Here is a 17,342-nt window from a genome sequence, read left to right on the forward strand (position 1 = left end):
CAAGAAAATGTAAAGCGACAGTTTTACAGGTTTTCTTAACAACAGATTATTGATTATTATTTCTGAAAATGAATTCTCTATAGGGCTTCAAGACAAAGAACTTGGTGTAAATTTTGTATGAAACTGCATGACCTTGCCCAATGTTGAAACTTTTGTAAGCCTCAGCTTGTGCAGGAGTCCAAGGAAGAGCATAATATCCATCCCAGGTGTCACTGTCATACCTTGTGAATCGTCTTTTAAAACGAACTTTTAAAACGAACTTTTAAAACGAACTTTTAAAATACATAGTCTGTACCTAGTAAGCATCTGTAACGGAAAGGATTGGGCCATGTGGTAGTGAGTTCCTATCACTTAGAGGTATTCAAGCATAATATACGTGATCACATTTTTAAAATGGCATGGTGACAATTAGATCTTTAATTAAATGTCATTAAGTTTCCTTCCATTGCTGAGATTCCCAGACTGGAGGTAGTAGAATCAACTCTAGAATTAACACTTCAGCTCAGTTGGCTGGCTGTCCAACAGATCTCCAACGTGAGACCTTTCGATGGCCCCTCCTAAGAATCTCTTCTGTAAGAACATTGACAAGAACCCTCATCCTTCTCAGGAAAGAACTTCCAATAGCATGCACCTAGCGTGCTTGTTAAATCACACATTGATAGACCTCAATCCCAGAGTTTCTGATTCAGCAGGTCAGGGGCTGAGTGGGCAAGAATCTTTGTTTTCAATAAATTCTCAGGTGATGCTGATCCTGCTGGTCCTGGGACCAGAGTTGAGGATCTCTGCATTAGAGCAAGGGTTCTCAGCCCTGACCGCCATTAGACTCACTGGGGAGATATTTGGACCACAGCTGCCTAGACTCCATCTGATGTAACTGCACAGAGTGCTGGGTGGTGTAGGTTAAAAGCGCTCCGGGTAACTCCAAAGGGCAGTCAGCACCAAGAATGTCAGATTCAACGTGTCTTTATCTCAGCCAGCCCCTTTCACTAGACTTCAATGTTGGCTTAATATTTGCACTAGTTTTGGTATTACTATCTTTCTCTTTTAAACATTTTTTGAAATATCATAGTGACATTTGAAAAACAAGTGGTTTGTACTCTGAGGCTGTTCCAGCCATGAGTCGCACCCCTCCTCCTAATTATTCAAAAGCCGACTCACTGTTAGCAATTAGATGAAAATCTGTAGTCTGTAATTAAGATCAGTATATCTGACAGTGCAAACGGGACTTGAATATTTTACAATTTATCTTTTTTATCACTTTAGGTGCTTTCAACTATGGTACTCGCAAGAGTAACCTACAATGACTCACAAGTGAGATGGCAACTTGCCGTATTTTTATATCTTTTCTGCTCAGAGAGACTGAAACACCTTCAGGTAGCAATAGTCGGTTGAATCATGCCAAGTGTTCATGTTCACTATTTAATGATACGGTGACTATGTGAGGTTAGTTTAAAACGTCTGCATCCGGTTGACCCACACCTTGTATAGGGGTTAGGTTTTAAAGTTGGCATGCCTGGTAGAAAGTTGGGCATGGTCAAAATTTTCCTGCACAGTTCCCCCAATCCATGATATCTAGAGTGCGGTCCAAAGGCCATCAGCCTGGGCAGCACCCAGGAGCGTGTTAGAACCACAGAGTCTGAGCAACCTATTGAGTCCACACCAGCATTTTAACGAGATCCTTGGATGATCACATGAACATTAAAATTTGAGAAGCACTGCCTTAAATTATTCATTAATCGCTAAGGCCTGGGACTGCAGAAGCTGAAAAGTCCAGAATTACTTATTTGGATTCTCTTTGCATTTTTGCTGAGGCTTCACTTTTCCCTAGGAGGGGAGGCCTGCCTCTAGACTGAAGAAGAAAAGCAAGGAGAGCCATTTTTCTTTTCTTCTCTTCCTCTTCTTCTCCTACCGTTTGCTACTGCACAATCCATGTAGTTGAATTAATGTTACTTGAAAATACATGTATTACATCTTTCGTTGTATTTAATACATTAGCTCAAAAAGTGGACTGCCCATCCAGCAGGCGCCAGGCAGGAACCATGCCAGGTACTGAAGCTATGATAGCCAGGGGGAAGAAACAGTTCCCAACTTAATAGACCTGAGTGTCTGAAACTGTCCAATTAGAGACACGATTAGCAGGTCTCATTACATGAATAATACATGAATGTGTTCCGTTCAGCTCAGTGTTTGGTTTCCGAATAATTTGAGTGAAGAACCTCTTCTGTTAGGAGTCCCTGTTAACTGACCGCCCACTCTTTAGGCTGAGAGGGCATTTTCTGAGGGAAGCTCCTACTACCAGTTTAATGAGACTCCTCCTACAACTCTTGGGAAGGCCAGAAGGGATGGCTTGAAATAAAGGTGACCACGAGCTTCCAGATCCAGGACTCCACTGGAGAGTGGAGAATCAATGGCATTGAGAACAAAAGCATCTTCTGGGACAAGGCTGGGCAGCATGATGGCATCTGTCGCTCTGCCAGACCCTCTCAGTACTGCACAGTCCCAAGCACATCTTGAGTGGCTGTCAGTGCCACTCCTGGTATCAGCAGTCCCCAAACAGTCTGAATAATTTCATGCTCCTGCTTCCTGGAGGAAAGAGGGGAAAATGCTTTGTTTTCGCTGCCCTCTTGGGATTTTATCAATTGCACTTTCTGGCTGCTTGCTTTCTGTTGTTAACATCTTTCTTGGAGAGGAATGCTTTTTTCACTTCTGCAGGGAAGGAAGGAGTCACCTATGAGATGAGCAGTGATCGCCTAATCGTATGATCTGAATTTCTTCCTGACATCTTAAAACTCCTTACATTAATGCCAGATGTTTGCTGTCCTCAAAATGCCATAAGGCATTGCTTAGTGTTCTCCTTTGCCATCAATGGCTGGCAGATGTTTGAGGTTTGGTGTCTTTACATGCCTTTCATCAGTACAGAAACTGTACATCTTGTTGGCTGTTCCTCCCATACAGTGGCTGCTGTGTAATGGTGTATCGTGTTTAATGAGGAATTGCAACTTGCCTCAGAATAAAAAGAACAAAGAACATATTACAGGGTATTTATGTCTAAGTCTATTTACTATTTATGAAGACTCTAACAGCTTAGCAATTTCCTTCACATACAAACTGTAAAGACTGAAAAAACTATAGCTGCTTAAAATTTCACATCCTTAGTTGAATGCCTGATCTAGACTTAAACATTCTATTTGACTATCTTTTTTAAAACAAAGCTGTCGAAGACAACGCTCTCCATTATGTCTTTTTCCTACTGTGGTGCAAGTTGAGGGCCTGATGTTATTCCCAGGGGAACTGCTGACATGGAGAGGGTGGGGTTCCAGTTTCCAGCCTCCCATCGAGGGAGATGGGCTGTGGGGGCAGCAGCTTTCTGCCCTGAGTTGAGGGAGATTCACAAAGTGGCTGGGATGTGCTCTTCCTGAAGACAGGTCATTCCCCTATCTGAACACAGAAGAGTCTCTGAGAAAAGTCTGATATCGCCAAAGTCCTAAATGATTCTCTTAAATTCTGGACACAGAGGAATACTAATTACTGCATATCAGCCATAGGTCAGACCGCATCCTGGGACCTTAGCTTGTGTCATCTCACCCAACCTCAAAAGAGCCTAGTTAATGAATGTGCTCGAATCCCCGTGTTGCCACATGAGGTAGCTGAGATGGGAAAATGTTTGTGTCAAAATTATGCTATGTCTAATTCCAAAGTCCTGGACTCTGACCTGAAGGCTGGCCTTTTCTATCAGAGATGCACTGTTTGCTTCCTCTGGGATTAGATGACTTTTCAAAGGCAATTAAGTTCTTTTTTTTGAATTTTCTTTTTAATTTAAATTCAGGTTAGTTACTCCTCTTAAGAGAAATCCATCTCTGAAACCACGTTAGAAGCTTGGAACTGCATTAGGTTCAAAATGGCCATGGCAGTTTTGTAAAGAAAGCTCAGAAAATACTCCTTTCTTATCCCTCCCGGTGACATAACTCACTGAGAGTCAAAACAGGGAACAGAAAAGAAAGCTGATGTTTGAAGAATGGATGAAATTGTACAATTAGGCCACTGCTTACTGCTGGAGGCTCAATTCTGAATTAGATCGTTTGAAAACCATCTTTTGTTTTATGACATGTTTCTTGTAGAATACTTAAAAGTGGGTAGATCTTTCTTGCTGTTTATAAAAGAGCTGCTCTGAACACATACCTGTCGGTTTGAAATTTTGCCCCTATAGAGACTTGGGGAGAGAAGACTTCCATTTTTTTCACTGTTGCCAAGTGTCCAGTAAATCTTGCCCTCACTGAAGTTCACATAACTGTGTTCACACTTAAAACAATGACATGATATCTGACGTTGGAGCTTCTTAAGAAGGCTGGGTGGTCGGTTTTTTTCCCCCCGATCCAAAAGCTTTCTTGCCTAACATAAAACTGAGTTTTGAGCTTTCAGGTCAGGGATTGGCTGTATTCCAGGGACCACTGGGTAAAATTGTTGCCTCAGCTTTTGCACTGTTCTTATATATTAGCCTTTGGTATCTTTAACTTCAGGATTTTTGAACATACCATACCATTCATAATGTCCTGTTCCTAAGTTAAGAACTCAGAGTATGCATTCTGTCTCACAGATCTCCTGCCATAATGATTCTACAGGTTATCTCTGCTGCTACTCCTCAGTTATAAAACCCCAAATGGCACCTTTCTCTCCAAAGGTACATTCCCACAGCCTTCAGAACTGAGGATATTAACAGTTCTGATATATTTTTCTGCCTTTCTTCAGCTTCACACATCATGTTTGTCCAGTGGTTTTCAGCTGGGCAAATTGTGCCCTCAGAGAACATTTGGCAATGTCCAGAGACATTTCTCATAGATGTGCACAACTGTAGGATGGAGGTGCTACTGACATCTGTGGATGCTGTATGTCAGCATCCAGGGATGCTGCTTAAACATGCTACAGTGCACAGGACAGCCCCCTGCAACCAAGAACTGTTCAGCTCAAAATGTCACTAGCGCCACCATTGAGAAGCCTTGTGGTCTGACTATACTGGAGAATGGATCCTCCTAAATGTACCTATAACTGGAAGGCATTACAGTGGTCACAAGCATGACCTCTGAGCCCAGAAGACTGAGCTTATATGCAAGTTCCTCTAATTATTAGCTGTGTGACTTTGGGGAAGTTATTTAAAATGTCTGTGCCTCACTTTCCTCATCCTTAATATGGGCCTAATGCTGCATATACAATAAGATTCTTAAAATTAAATGAACTGATGCATGCCAAGTACTTAGAATAGTGGCTTGTGCATGGGAGGTACTCAATACCTGCTGCCCAGCACTGTTGGTAACAATGTTGCCACCACTTCATGTACTTGGGCTTGACTGAGGATGATCCCTCTGTGTGGCGCACACCCTCTCCCATGTTGGTTCATGGTTCAAGCCACAGTTGTGAGACTGTCCTCTTGCCATCCATGAGAGCAAATGGCTACTTTGTGTCTTCATCACATACTTCTTTTAATGGATCCATGAGTTGTGTCTGACAAGGACTTAGTTGTTCTTCCTTTTCCTTTGGGTTGTGAACTCCCCAAGGAGCTGTGGCTTGTTCTGTGCCAGCCTTATGTGTCCAGTCCCTAATGATAGTAAACACTTCATCAATCATGTTGGTTGGTTTGGGGTCAGGCTCTGTTGACAAGAAAACTAATAGACAAAAGAAATAGTAAACTCTTTCTTTTCAGACTTGGTTTAACCTCTTTAGTAAGTTTTGCAAGTTTACAATAAGAAGCTTGGATTTCAACTGGTTATATGCAGGGTCTTTATAAGCCTAGTAGAAGCTGAACAAAGTGCAAGACAAAGCCCTTTGCCCTTCCATCAGACACTGCACACTCATCTCCAGCCATGCCAGCCTCCTAGTCTCAGGGAGATGTACAGCCTAAGTTATTATCTGGTATTAATAATCCATTTCTTCTATAGCCATCTATCTTTATTTTCCATTCTGGCTTGAGCTGTTTACCTTCCCATAGATAAGGTGACCAGTGGCTACTCAGTGCCAATAATCATCTATAAGTAGAAGAAAAAAAAAGTTGTTTTCTTTTTTTCCAGACTGTGCTATAAATCTGAATCTTTTATAATGAGGGATTTCCCTGAACTGGTTTAAAAATGAACTTGTCAGTCTAAAGATATTTCAGCTCTTTAAAGAGACATGGGTATGTGTAAAATGGAGTCAAAATGGGTTCTAAAGCTACCTTGTGACTAATACCTAGGATGATATTCTTAACCCCCATGAGCTGTATGATGCCACCTACTTCAGTGTGATGCCCTGAGGATGAAATGAGGTGCATCCAGCACATGCCAAAATAACACTATAAAATGTTGCATAAGGGTTAGTTGATTTTCACAGTTAATTGATCATGATCTAATGTTTAAAAATTCTATGGATTTTTCTTTTTGTCTTTTCTGCACTTTTGGAACATAGACTCATTGCTACTGTTCTGTAGACAGTATCAGCAATCAACATAAACCATTGTGTTTTTTCTCCATTAGATAAGATATAGCTTGTATGGAAAGTTCAAAAACAGAAAGAGGCAGTTTTTATTTTTGCTCTACCTTATGCAGCCATTTTACAACCTGAGTTCTGGAATGAGTGATCTGAGAAGCTAGGAAAGGTCTCTCTTCAACTGTAATATACTGGACCAGTTGATAGAGCTGCTCTGGGATTTAATATATTACACTGGCTCTTGTTCCTAGCTTTCTATGTCAGTTTTGCAGTGAAAGTTATCCAGAATATAAATTGATAGCAGAGACTCCTTTAGACGATATATGACATCACTAACTGTTCATGATTCACATAAAACTTCTGCTTGTTGAAAATGATAGACATCTTTTGTTTTTTCCTTGTATTTTTTCCTTACTCTGAAAAATTTACAAACCACTGCCAGACACGAATGCCAGGGACTAACCAATGCATAGTACAAATCATTGACCAATGCATGGGACAATTCAATCAAATTTGACTGTGGAAATTTGACTCTGATGGAAAAGACCAATAAGTTTTCACCCAACACCCAAATTGCAAATTTGAAAAGTACCTGGAAAGGCGCTATTTGGGATTGGGTGAGGGCCTGTGCTCACATCCTTGAATATTTAAGTTGCTTTTCCTCTGTTGAGCAACATTGGTGTGGTAAATGAATATGTACACTGCTTCCATTTGGGTGGTGATTGAGAAAATCATCCTCTCCACTAACTACAGCATTCTGTAAGACATGTGATGACTAAAGAGTTGCCACCTTTCCTGGTTTTCAAGAATTATGTGCAACTAGAGAATCAATAAATCCAGAACGTTGTAGAGAGTATATGGAAGCAATGGGGAAACTTTCCAGCTGAGAGAAAATTTTCTGGGTATTTTTGTTGTGGTTGTTCACAGTATTTATTTTACATTCCACAATGTAGACCAGTCTTTACTAGATGCTACAAAATAAATGGACTCCAATGCCTTCAGAGAGAGTCTTTAGACTATTTCCACAATCATTGGAAAGTGCAAAGAACAAAAGACCTCTCTTCTATGAAGGATGTTCCTATCTTCCTTTTTACTTTCTCTAGGTGATGGCCCAGAGCACTCATGATCCAATAGAACTTTTAGTGATGATGGCAGTGTTTTATATTTTTGCTGTCCAGTATGGTAGTCATTAACTATGTGTGCCCACTGACCACTTGCAGTGTGGCTGGTACAACTGAGGAACAAAAGAATTTTATTTAATTCTAACTAGTTTTTTTTTTTTAAATGTTTATTCATTTTTGAGACATAGAGAGCATGAGTGTGCACACAAGTGGGGGAAGGGCAAAGAGAGGGAGACACAGAATCTGAAGTGGGCTCCAGGCTCTGAGCTGTCAGCACAGAGCCTGATGTGGGGCTTGAACCCACCAACTGTGAGTTCGTGACCTGAGCTGAAGTCAGATGCTTAACCGACTGAGTCACCTAAGCACCCCTAATGTTAACCAGTTTAAATGTAAACCCGTGTTTGTGGCTAGTGGGTACCATATGAACTGAGCAGCTACAGCTTAGTTGGTGATATTCATACGAAGAATAACAACTAATTATTGAGCATCATATTATATACCAAACATTATGTTAAGCATACTATGTACACTTATTTAATCCTAATCACAACCCTATGAGGTAGTTAGTAATATTCTACCCCTTTAGTAGAAGAGAAGTCAATGCACAGAGGATAAGCAATGCACTCACCCACCTTTTTTTTTTTTTTTTTTTTTTTTTTTTTTTTGCACCTGGTCGGGCAGAAAAGCATCACTGAAAATTTAAAAATGGTCATCTCTTTGGTAACTTCTGGGCTGATTAAATTCAGAGGTGACCTACTGAGTAGCTTGGAAAGATTGCAGAAAGATGTATCAACTCCTTGTGCCTACAAAAGTCCATGACCTGTGGCCCTCTGCAGGAACTAGAAACACTGACCCAGCTTCTCATCTGATGTTGTCATGGAGATTCAGCCTTAAACAAAAAGATGGCGCTGTTTTTGGGTTCCAGGAATAGAGCTCAGCAATTAGCTTCATCTTTATTTAGTTTGTAACACCAGCCTGGAAGACTCTCTCGAGAGGAGACCTGGAAATAGCTTCTCACAGTGCTAACAGACAGCTAGAGATGATTTCCTGGGAACATCGTGGATGCTATGTGTGGGATAAACCTGAATATTTTTTTTAATCAGTCATTTTAATATCTTGGAAAACACTCAGCTCTCTAAATGATCACCATCACATATTGCATGTGTTGATTATCAGGCAGGGTTTAAAGAAAAAAAAAGTTCCCAAACCTGGATGTGCATCAGAACCTTGGGGAAGCTTGTGACATTTTGATGAGCACCAGGTTAGGAAACAAAATATATAAATTAGACTGGAGTATAAACTTTAAGGCATTTCAAAAAGATTTCTTCTTCACAGATTTTCTGCCATAAATAGAATTTTAAAATTGCTCCTTGGTATTTCCTTAAATACCTGAGTACTAACAGTAATATGTTAATGTAACATTGCCACAGTGGTGACCGTGTTGAATGTATTTATGCCTAAGTTCAGGAAATATATGCTGTGTTATGAAACTGAATGGAAGCAAAGTGTGTTTATGTGTGGTTTCTCAGGTATCTAGTTACTTCAGTAAACTTTTGGCTTTAAGACACCATTGCTTCAGAAATGATCAATACTGAACAGGTGAAAGACAAGACAGGAGATGTATTGATACTCAATCTGAAAATCCTGCAAGTTTTTCCAGACAAAAATCAGATACAGATGGATTACTTGCACTCTCAAACTTTATTACATGTGGTACAAAAATAGAATGGGTACAAGAGATCACATGGAAAAGGATCAGATTCGAATCTCCAAATTCTTTCCTAGAGGAAACACAAATAGAAAAATTCAGTTAATGTTAAGTGACCTAATAACAACAATGATAGTTAACATTTGAATAACTACTGTGCCAAACTCAGTTCTAAGTGCTTTACTTTTATGTAGTCTTCACAACTACCCTATGAGGTTATGTTTTACAGATGAGGAAACTGAGGCACAGAGAGATGATCTTTTCTAAAGGGTCAGCACTTTACCCACTTGGCATAAATGAGGCAGGGTATCACATGCTGACCCTCTATTTCACTTCCTTTTACTTTGTAGGGGAGTTAGGTAGGAGCCCCCAGTGATGCTACAGTACCTGCCTCTTTACCCAGGATGCACTGAGAACCCACTACCCAGGGAGGGAATGTATTTGAAAGGGTCACATCACAGTAGATCATAGTAGGGATCTCTTTCTCAATTTGATGGTATTGATGTCTTTCCTAAATAAAGCCCCTAGAAAAGGTTCTAATGGGCTAAGGTCTGAAGACTTCCTTAGTGTAATTTCTCATGGTTTTGGAATATTGAGAGGACATTGACGGTATGTGAGGAGGACCACCTAGGGACTAAGCTTGTCCTGGAAACTGGAGAAGGTCTCTTCATTACATTCATTGGTGGGCTGGGTAGCAAAGCTTCCTCAGGACACTTAGAAGGATGTGAAATGATACTTGCCTTGGACCACCGCCTGACTGTATGCCTGTGCACATCGCCAGGTGTGCTTGCACTTTTCACCTGAATAGAAACAACAGCTGAAGTCTCAGTCTGGACTCAGGCAAACCACGGCAAATTTAAATGCAAAGGAAATTTGCAAACATGGCCAAAATGAGGAATAGAGGAATTAAGTTCCTAGAACAAAAATCTAGAATTTCTCATGTAAACCCAGGGAGGCCAGCTTAATCAAATTTTCAGCTAACACAGATGATAATGACTCTGGTGCCCAGTATCTTTATGGGGCTTCACTCCTGCAAGAGCAGAGAGAAAACAGGTGATGAAGCCATGGTGGCAATTACCTTTCCACATTTTTGGGTTAGGTACATGACATTTTTTAAAAAATGTTAGCAAATCCTTTTCTGAGCTTAATTCTATTAGCTTTGGTTCTCACGAGGAGGGAGAGTCTGCTTACAGCCATCAATATATGATGACTTGGGACTGTAACTCTGAACAGGCTGCACTCAGCCCAGGATGACTGGGAGGTCTTGAGTTTGTTATTCAATGGATTTCACTGAATTCTCAAGAGTTAAACATTTTCAAGTCTAGAAGACCCATGTTCTTAGAGCAACAGCTACAGTCTTTAATTTTTCAGACCAACAAAAGAATTAGAGAATATGTGGAAAGAACACCGAATAGTCTCATCATTTGCAATAACATCCAGGAAGAAAAAACAAAAGAGGGCACATCTCATTTCAAAATGACCCTTAACTCAGATTACGATTTCTGTCTTGAAGCCCTGGAGGGCCTCTAGAATCAAACGATGAGAGCCATAAATGTTGATAAGATAGATTATGCAGACTGAAACTCATTGTGTCCCAGTGCATTTAATTTCAGAAAAGTTGATTAAACAGGACTGTGGCCAGAAGCCCACGTTGAGACATCCACTGTGCCATTGGGAAGTTGTGTGTGTCACTAGGAAGTTGCCTCACTGCTCTGAGCCTCAGTTTCCTCATATGTTAAGTGGGGACGGTAAGTCCTCTCTCAATGGATGGTTGTAAGTCTGTAGCAAAAGGTATAATATGGTCCAACTATTATCATCATCCTAATTGATATTATTATTATTATTAAATTGCTATAAAGTGTTATGTGAGGCCCTTTGAAGACTGAGATAAATGAGCCTAGCTCTTCAAGGAAATTCTATATTTGATATAAGCTTGATAAATACCAAACATCAAAGTACCAACAAAGATCTCTGAGGGGTTTTGTTAATTGATTTTGTTGTAGTACCCTAGCCTTGAAAGGAAACAAAATGTGTTTTCACAAGCAAAGATTAAGGGACTCTCTTCCACTCAGTCATTATTCTGTCACTCAAGACATACCCCAGAATGATTATTTGTACTTAAAATGCTCTTCAGCTTGCCAGCCAGCGTGGAGTTACCTGTCGAAGTTAATCATATGGAGTGGTTCATGTATCAGGCAGTATGAGTCTATCTGTCCCACAGCAGTCTCGCTGAGTGACTGATAACATTCTGTGTCAATTTCACCAAGCCGAAAGACTATTACTGACCCATCAAAAGACCAAAGTGACCCATCTCAAAAATAGAGCCTGTTGTACCTAGAGAAAAGGTTGCCCGACTTCATTGGCAATCTAGATGTCATTCCTTCCAACTTTGATGGTTTACGGTAACCAAAAAATGTAACCACATAAAAAAAAGGAGAAAGCAAAGCCAATTAAAATAGATGATTAGGGACTAACAGTCCTACCTCATATATGCACATCCTTTATAAAGGAAGGCTTTTATTTACACGATTCCATTCAAGCTTCATGGTATTCCCCTGGAGAAGAGCATGCTCCCATCTTACACCAGAGGAAACCGAAGATCACATAGGATATGACTTATCCAAGATCACAGAGGTTCGTGAGGTGATAAAGCTTATGCTACCTCAAATAGGAGAGCCACCATTAGGGGCTTAGCCCAGTTTTCCTTTTTCTTGGCCAGAGAAAAGAAACAGCACACACAAGGTCATAACCAATACTTGGACCAACACTTACGTGAAGTGGGATTGCTGATTCTTGTCATGTTCTTCTAAGTGTTTGGGTCACTTCAGCAAGAACAGGCTTTGGACACATTTGCTCAGTCCTCTTAGTGCAAGCTGGGGTCCTCAGAGGTTACTCTGAAAGAAGGCAGCAATATAAAGGGAATTCAAAACTAATCTTACACTTGAAAAGAAAAAAATAATGAGAATATTCATGTGGATTGTAAAGAGAAATAATGATTACCTTTGATTCCTAGAGAAAGTTAATTTAAAATGCATCCAAGTTCCATTGTACAGCCAAAAAAAAAAAAAATCTGCGAAGCTGAGACATGTCTTTAGAAGGCAGAAATAAGAGTCACCGTCACTTGAGTCCTGAGAGGATGCTCATTCCAGTAATTGGGAAGAAGAAAGATTGTACAGATTAACTGACTTTGGTTTAGGATACACTGTTTTCTTTTTAAATGCAAATGATACTTGAGGCCTAAAAGACAAAATCTGTCCTAAATGCCAGTCTCTAAAAATTTTTTAAAAAATTTAAAAGCACTTAATAATCAGAAAACAATGAAATTGATAATATTTTTGTTTTTACCAAATTAGAAGTGCTAACTACTTAAGCAAGTGCATAGGATCCATTTCCAGTGGTAAATTTGAAGTTCATGTGCCCTTTGAAACACAAATAGGGTATCAGTAGTCCATAAAAGGAAAGAAGTGGGCATAAAACTTTGTTGGTTTTATACACAGGGTTAGCTCATCAAAAGACATCTTAGTTAATTACACAAATGCAGATATAGCATTGATTGTCAGTTTTAAGAGTTTTATGTAATAACTACGGCATAGTTTTGAAACCTGTGACATCAGGGTAAAAAAAAATGCCTTTCAAGGCAGTTTATAACTTTTAGAGGTTTTATCTGGAAGAATACAGTTCTACTTGCTGAGTCTGTTGATGCGGAATTTTGTTATTATGTGTACATAATGTGTTCTAGGTAAGTTTAGGAGCCTTTAGTATGTGAGGTATTATACTCCAGTCAATCCATGCACATTTTCTGAGAACCTAGTATTTGCCAGGCCCTTTGCTACAGGCACAAAGATACAGGTGACTCAGTCCCTCTACATACCAGCTGCTTTCCTGCATGTCATTCCCTGCAACTGTCTGCCTCAAAACATAATATTCCAGCCTCACAGAACTGCCTTCTAGTCTCACCATATACCATATTCTTTTGTACGCTGGGTTCTTTGTGCATATTTGTTTTCTGCCTTTTGTGACTTTTCTTTATGGTTGCCTGGAGTCCTTCATCATTTGAGACCAGCTCAAACAAAACCTGGGTGATGCTCTCCACTTATAGCTTGCTAGCACTTGGCATAGACCTCTTCTAAGAGGCATTGCCAATCTGAATGATCATTTCTTACCTTCGAGTCTTCCATCAGATCTGGGCTCCCTGAGGGTATCGTCCGCTTCTGTCCCCAATTCCTAGTCTGTCCAGGGCTGGCCCAGAGGAGTGGTGCTTGACAAACATTTCTTTGATGGACCCAACTTAAAAATGCCCTTAGCGTTCACAAATCCTGGCCAGATGATGTGCTGCCATGATTAAATGTAAAACTTGACACAATTGTCATGGCTTTGGGGCATGATGTAAAAGTGTTTTATGCTAAGGGTACATATTCTAGCCATGTGAATTTTCATCCCATTCTTTAAGTTGACCTGAAGATGTAGAACTGAGGTGGCAAATGCTAATTGCTTTTTAAGGATGCTGAGATGTCAGACCCCAAGGAGAGAAATAATGGTATTTCACAGAACTCTTAGGTAGAAAGAAATAGGCCAATAAGATTTATAGCTGCATTTATTTCTAAGGTGATTCTATGTCAAAGGTCGGGTAACGTACATTCTGTGCTATCCTATACTTACAGAGTGTTTTCAAAATGGATTTTAAATTGACAGTGTCTCGAGTTAGTGCAGAGATATCACACTGAAGGTGAAAGAGGGGCGGGGGGCGGGGAGCTTAACATGATACAAAAACTTGGTCACACAGTTCCAAAAAGCTTTAAGATGTAAGATAACCCCATTATAGTAATTATAAGAGACGAGATTATTGATTTTTTTCACAATACCAGTTAATAAATTAGTGAAATGTCAATAATATTAGAACCAGCGCACTTGCTAGGAGGAACATACGTTGTAAAAACAAGACTCAGGGCTATTACTTGCAAGGCTGAATTAAGTTCAAGTTTTAAAATCAGAACACCATCCAGTGGTGTGAAAATTTACTTCCTAACAAAACAACCTGTTTCCTGACCTGGTGATGATGCCAGATTGATTGTGTTTCTATTGCTTAATTGCGTTTTAAAATAAATGTCATTAGATTGATAACCCTCTGCAGGGTTTTAAAATCCACAAACATTCAGACAAGAGATGCCAGGAGGACTGATTCAGTCGATGTCTGGCCTGTGGTGTTTGTCAGAGACAGGATGTCGAGTGTGTTTTCAAGCCAGATTAGGTTCTGTTCTGTCTGAATTTGGACCTGCTTCCTTCAACCCCCTACAAGTAGGTTCCTGCTTGTAGAGTCTGCCTTTGCTAGAGTGTGGGGGCTGAAACAAGTCTTACTAGCCCAGTAGTACATATTGTTTACTCTTGAATCTACAAAATTTCCTTTACTGTTTTGTCTTCCTAAAAACAATGCAGATATGGATTTGAACACACAACTTTATGTGCCTTTCTCCACTGTTCTGCTGAGATTTCCTGTCTTACTGTAACCTGAAAAGGCAAATCACTCCCCTTTTCAAGTAAATGTAACTTAGGCCAAATTCCCAATTATTTAAAATTTTTATTATTTATTTTGAGAGAGAGAAAGAGAGCGCATGTGCACGTGCAAGCAGGGGAGGGGCAGACAGAAGGACAGAAAGAATCCCAAGCAGGCTCTGTGCCATCAGTGCACAGCCCCATACAGGGCTTGAACTCAGGAACCAAGAGATCATGACCTGAGCGGAGATCAAAAGTCTGACGCCTGACCGACTATGCCACCAAGGCGCCCCCAACTTCCCAATTATTTTTTTTTAAGTAGCAGTATGAGATCATTATCATTAGTGTGTAAAGACACCTTTACATTGGCAGAAAAGGAGAGCACCCAATCACAATCTTTGAAACAAGAAAATCCTAGTCAAAACTTTATTCTGAAACAGCACATCCTAAAGTATTTTTTAACTGAAGAACATTTTCATCTTGTATCCTTTAACCCAAAAGGCATCAACTCTGAATGGAGCTAAAGAGAATTTTTAATGGATTGAGATTAATTCTATCATTTTCACCCAGGGAAAATTCCTTCTCTTTTATTCTCAGGGAGTCTCATGTAAATGGAGTGTTCAAGTGATGAGTTGCAGTGTTTTGACAAGCCCTTGGTGTACAAAAACTTGAAATCTCACTGGAATTCCACTATATATTCACTGGGAGGAAAGAATGCCCTATTTAAAAACTAGGACAGATCATGTTGATATGGAAAAAGGAAATAAGTATGTGAACAATATATCCTAAATTAAAGACTGAGTTGCAGGCACCCATCTAAAATCAACAGGAAATGTAATTACTCTGAAAGTACTCTTGTCCTATCTTACGGTGGTGCTAAATGCCCCATTAAAAATAAATAAATAAATAAATAAATAAATAAATAAATAAGTAAATAAATAAATACAAGACACACAGCAATGATCTGATAAAAGTTCTATGTTAGCAACATAGAAACAAGGAAGACTAGCCTCTTTTAGGAAGCACTATTTCCCCCTCCCATGATAGGACCTCTCCACTCTCTCTTGGAATCTTTCTACAGATTGGTTTCTCTATTTTGTAGCACAATACCAGGTTTAAAAGCAAATCAAAAGGCAACCTTTCATTCACAGCCACCACATGATTTTAATAACTCTGCTCCATATTTTCCACTGTTTGTTTTTCCACAGTTGGGAATACTTTGACTCCATCTGGATAAGGATGCTTGTCAATACAAGGGTTGTTTTGCACTATATTAAACTATTGTGAAGGCTAAAGGGTGGAAGTGTGCTACTAATAATAAATAACAAAATAATAATAAAGTCACAGCATATATGTTTTAGTGAGAGCCTCAAATAATAAACTTCAGTGATGAACCAATGATTACTTCTATGCCTGCTCATTCCTGTGTCTAGTTCACACATCACACCATTCACCATTTCTCTAAGCTATTAGTTTGAACACCTTTGGTATTTATTGATAATTCCTGGGTTTGACTAACATTAAGACTCATTTTACACTCTTGAGGTCTTTCCTTGAAGCTTTCCTTGCTCAGTGTCACATGTTATGACTGCAGTTGGTTCCATGCTTCTCTAAGGCAGAACTATGAGCCACAGATCATCTTCAACACACTATCAAGCCCATCCGGCAATGCCTTTGTGTCACTTTGCTGTACAGAAGGAACTGAGACTATTTTGGGTTTAAGATGGTAAGGCCATTTGTTATTTTTTGAATGAATACATTTCTGGGAATGTATTTAATAAAAATAAACCAGAACAAAGGTTTTTGCTAGGCTTGTAAAACATTCCCCTTCCTTCCCTGTAAGTTGCCACATCAGCTTCTAAAACCAGAGCATGACAGCACACATTTAAAAATAATCTCTCACCATCAGTAGTTTTAAAGTAGACCATATAACAGAGTGACCAGCACCAATTCCACCACTGTTGGCTACTTGCTCAGCAAAGACAAATGTATACACATCCACACACATGTTCTCCAGAAAAGAAATCAAGTCTGTGACCTGTAGCAGCTGTCTGCACTTTGCTGAGCAAACAGATTGTCTTTGAAAACACGTTTCATCATATAATGATTTATAGGTAATCATGCAGTTTTCATGGAAACATTTCTTTTCTCAGTAGAGACAAGAACATACAAATAAATAAAAATTAGATTGTTTCTTACCTTTTAGAAAGCAGGCAAAAGCTATACTGTTGGTGGGATAGTGTACCAAGTAACAGACTTTTGTACACTCTTTCTTACTGGTGGTATACAGTCTACAGGAAAAGTAAATATATAGGTATGTATAAAATAATTGTGCAAACAATATTCCTTTTATTCTTTTTTTTTCCCATTTGGAGAAGAGGCTGCCATAGAGACCCTGGACATTATGCCCACTCTTTCAGTGGGTTCAAAAGACCTTGGTAGACCAGTTCACCACAATTCAGGTACCTCTGAACATGGGAGTGCCTCTTGATTTAAGGCAGTCAGGGTTTAGTTCCTCAAGCTGGAGCAGTTGGGGGAGCCAGCTCCCAGATAATTTATGTGGTCAGAGT

General features: G+C 39.7%; 1 protein-coding gene across 5 annotated transcripts in view; it reads right to left on the reverse strand.

Moving 5' to 3' along the window:
• GRM7 (glutamate metabotropic receptor 7) overlaps positions 1 to 17,342 on the reverse strand; it is an 855,283-nt gene that overhangs the window by 34,506 nt on the left and 803,435 nt on the right. For 2 of the 5 annotated variants that reach the window (XM_053219023.1, XM_053219022.1), the window contains one exon: positions 13,984 to 17,063. The exons of 1 other annotated variant lie outside the window; for it this stretch is intronic. In XM_053219023.1, the coding sequence (XP_053074998.1) occupies positions 16,993 to 17,063 (71 nt within the window). In that variant the 3' untranslated portion in view covers positions 13,984 to 16,992. Of the gene's footprint in view, positions 1 to 278; positions 12,177 to 12,282; positions 13,615 to 13,983; positions 17,064 to 17,342 lie in introns of those variants that run through there. 2 more of the 5 variants (XR_008297019.1, XM_027042527.2) reach the window with 2 other exon arrangements.

The sequence above is a fragment of the Acinonyx jubatus genome, chromosome A2 (assembly GCF_027475565.1).
Source record: "Acinonyx jubatus isolate Ajub_Pintada_27869175 chromosome A2, VMU_Ajub_asm_v1.0, whole genome shotgun sequence".
In the NCBI taxonomy this organism is placed as follows: domain Eukaryota; kingdom Metazoa; phylum Chordata; class Mammalia; order Carnivora; family Felidae; genus Acinonyx; species Acinonyx jubatus.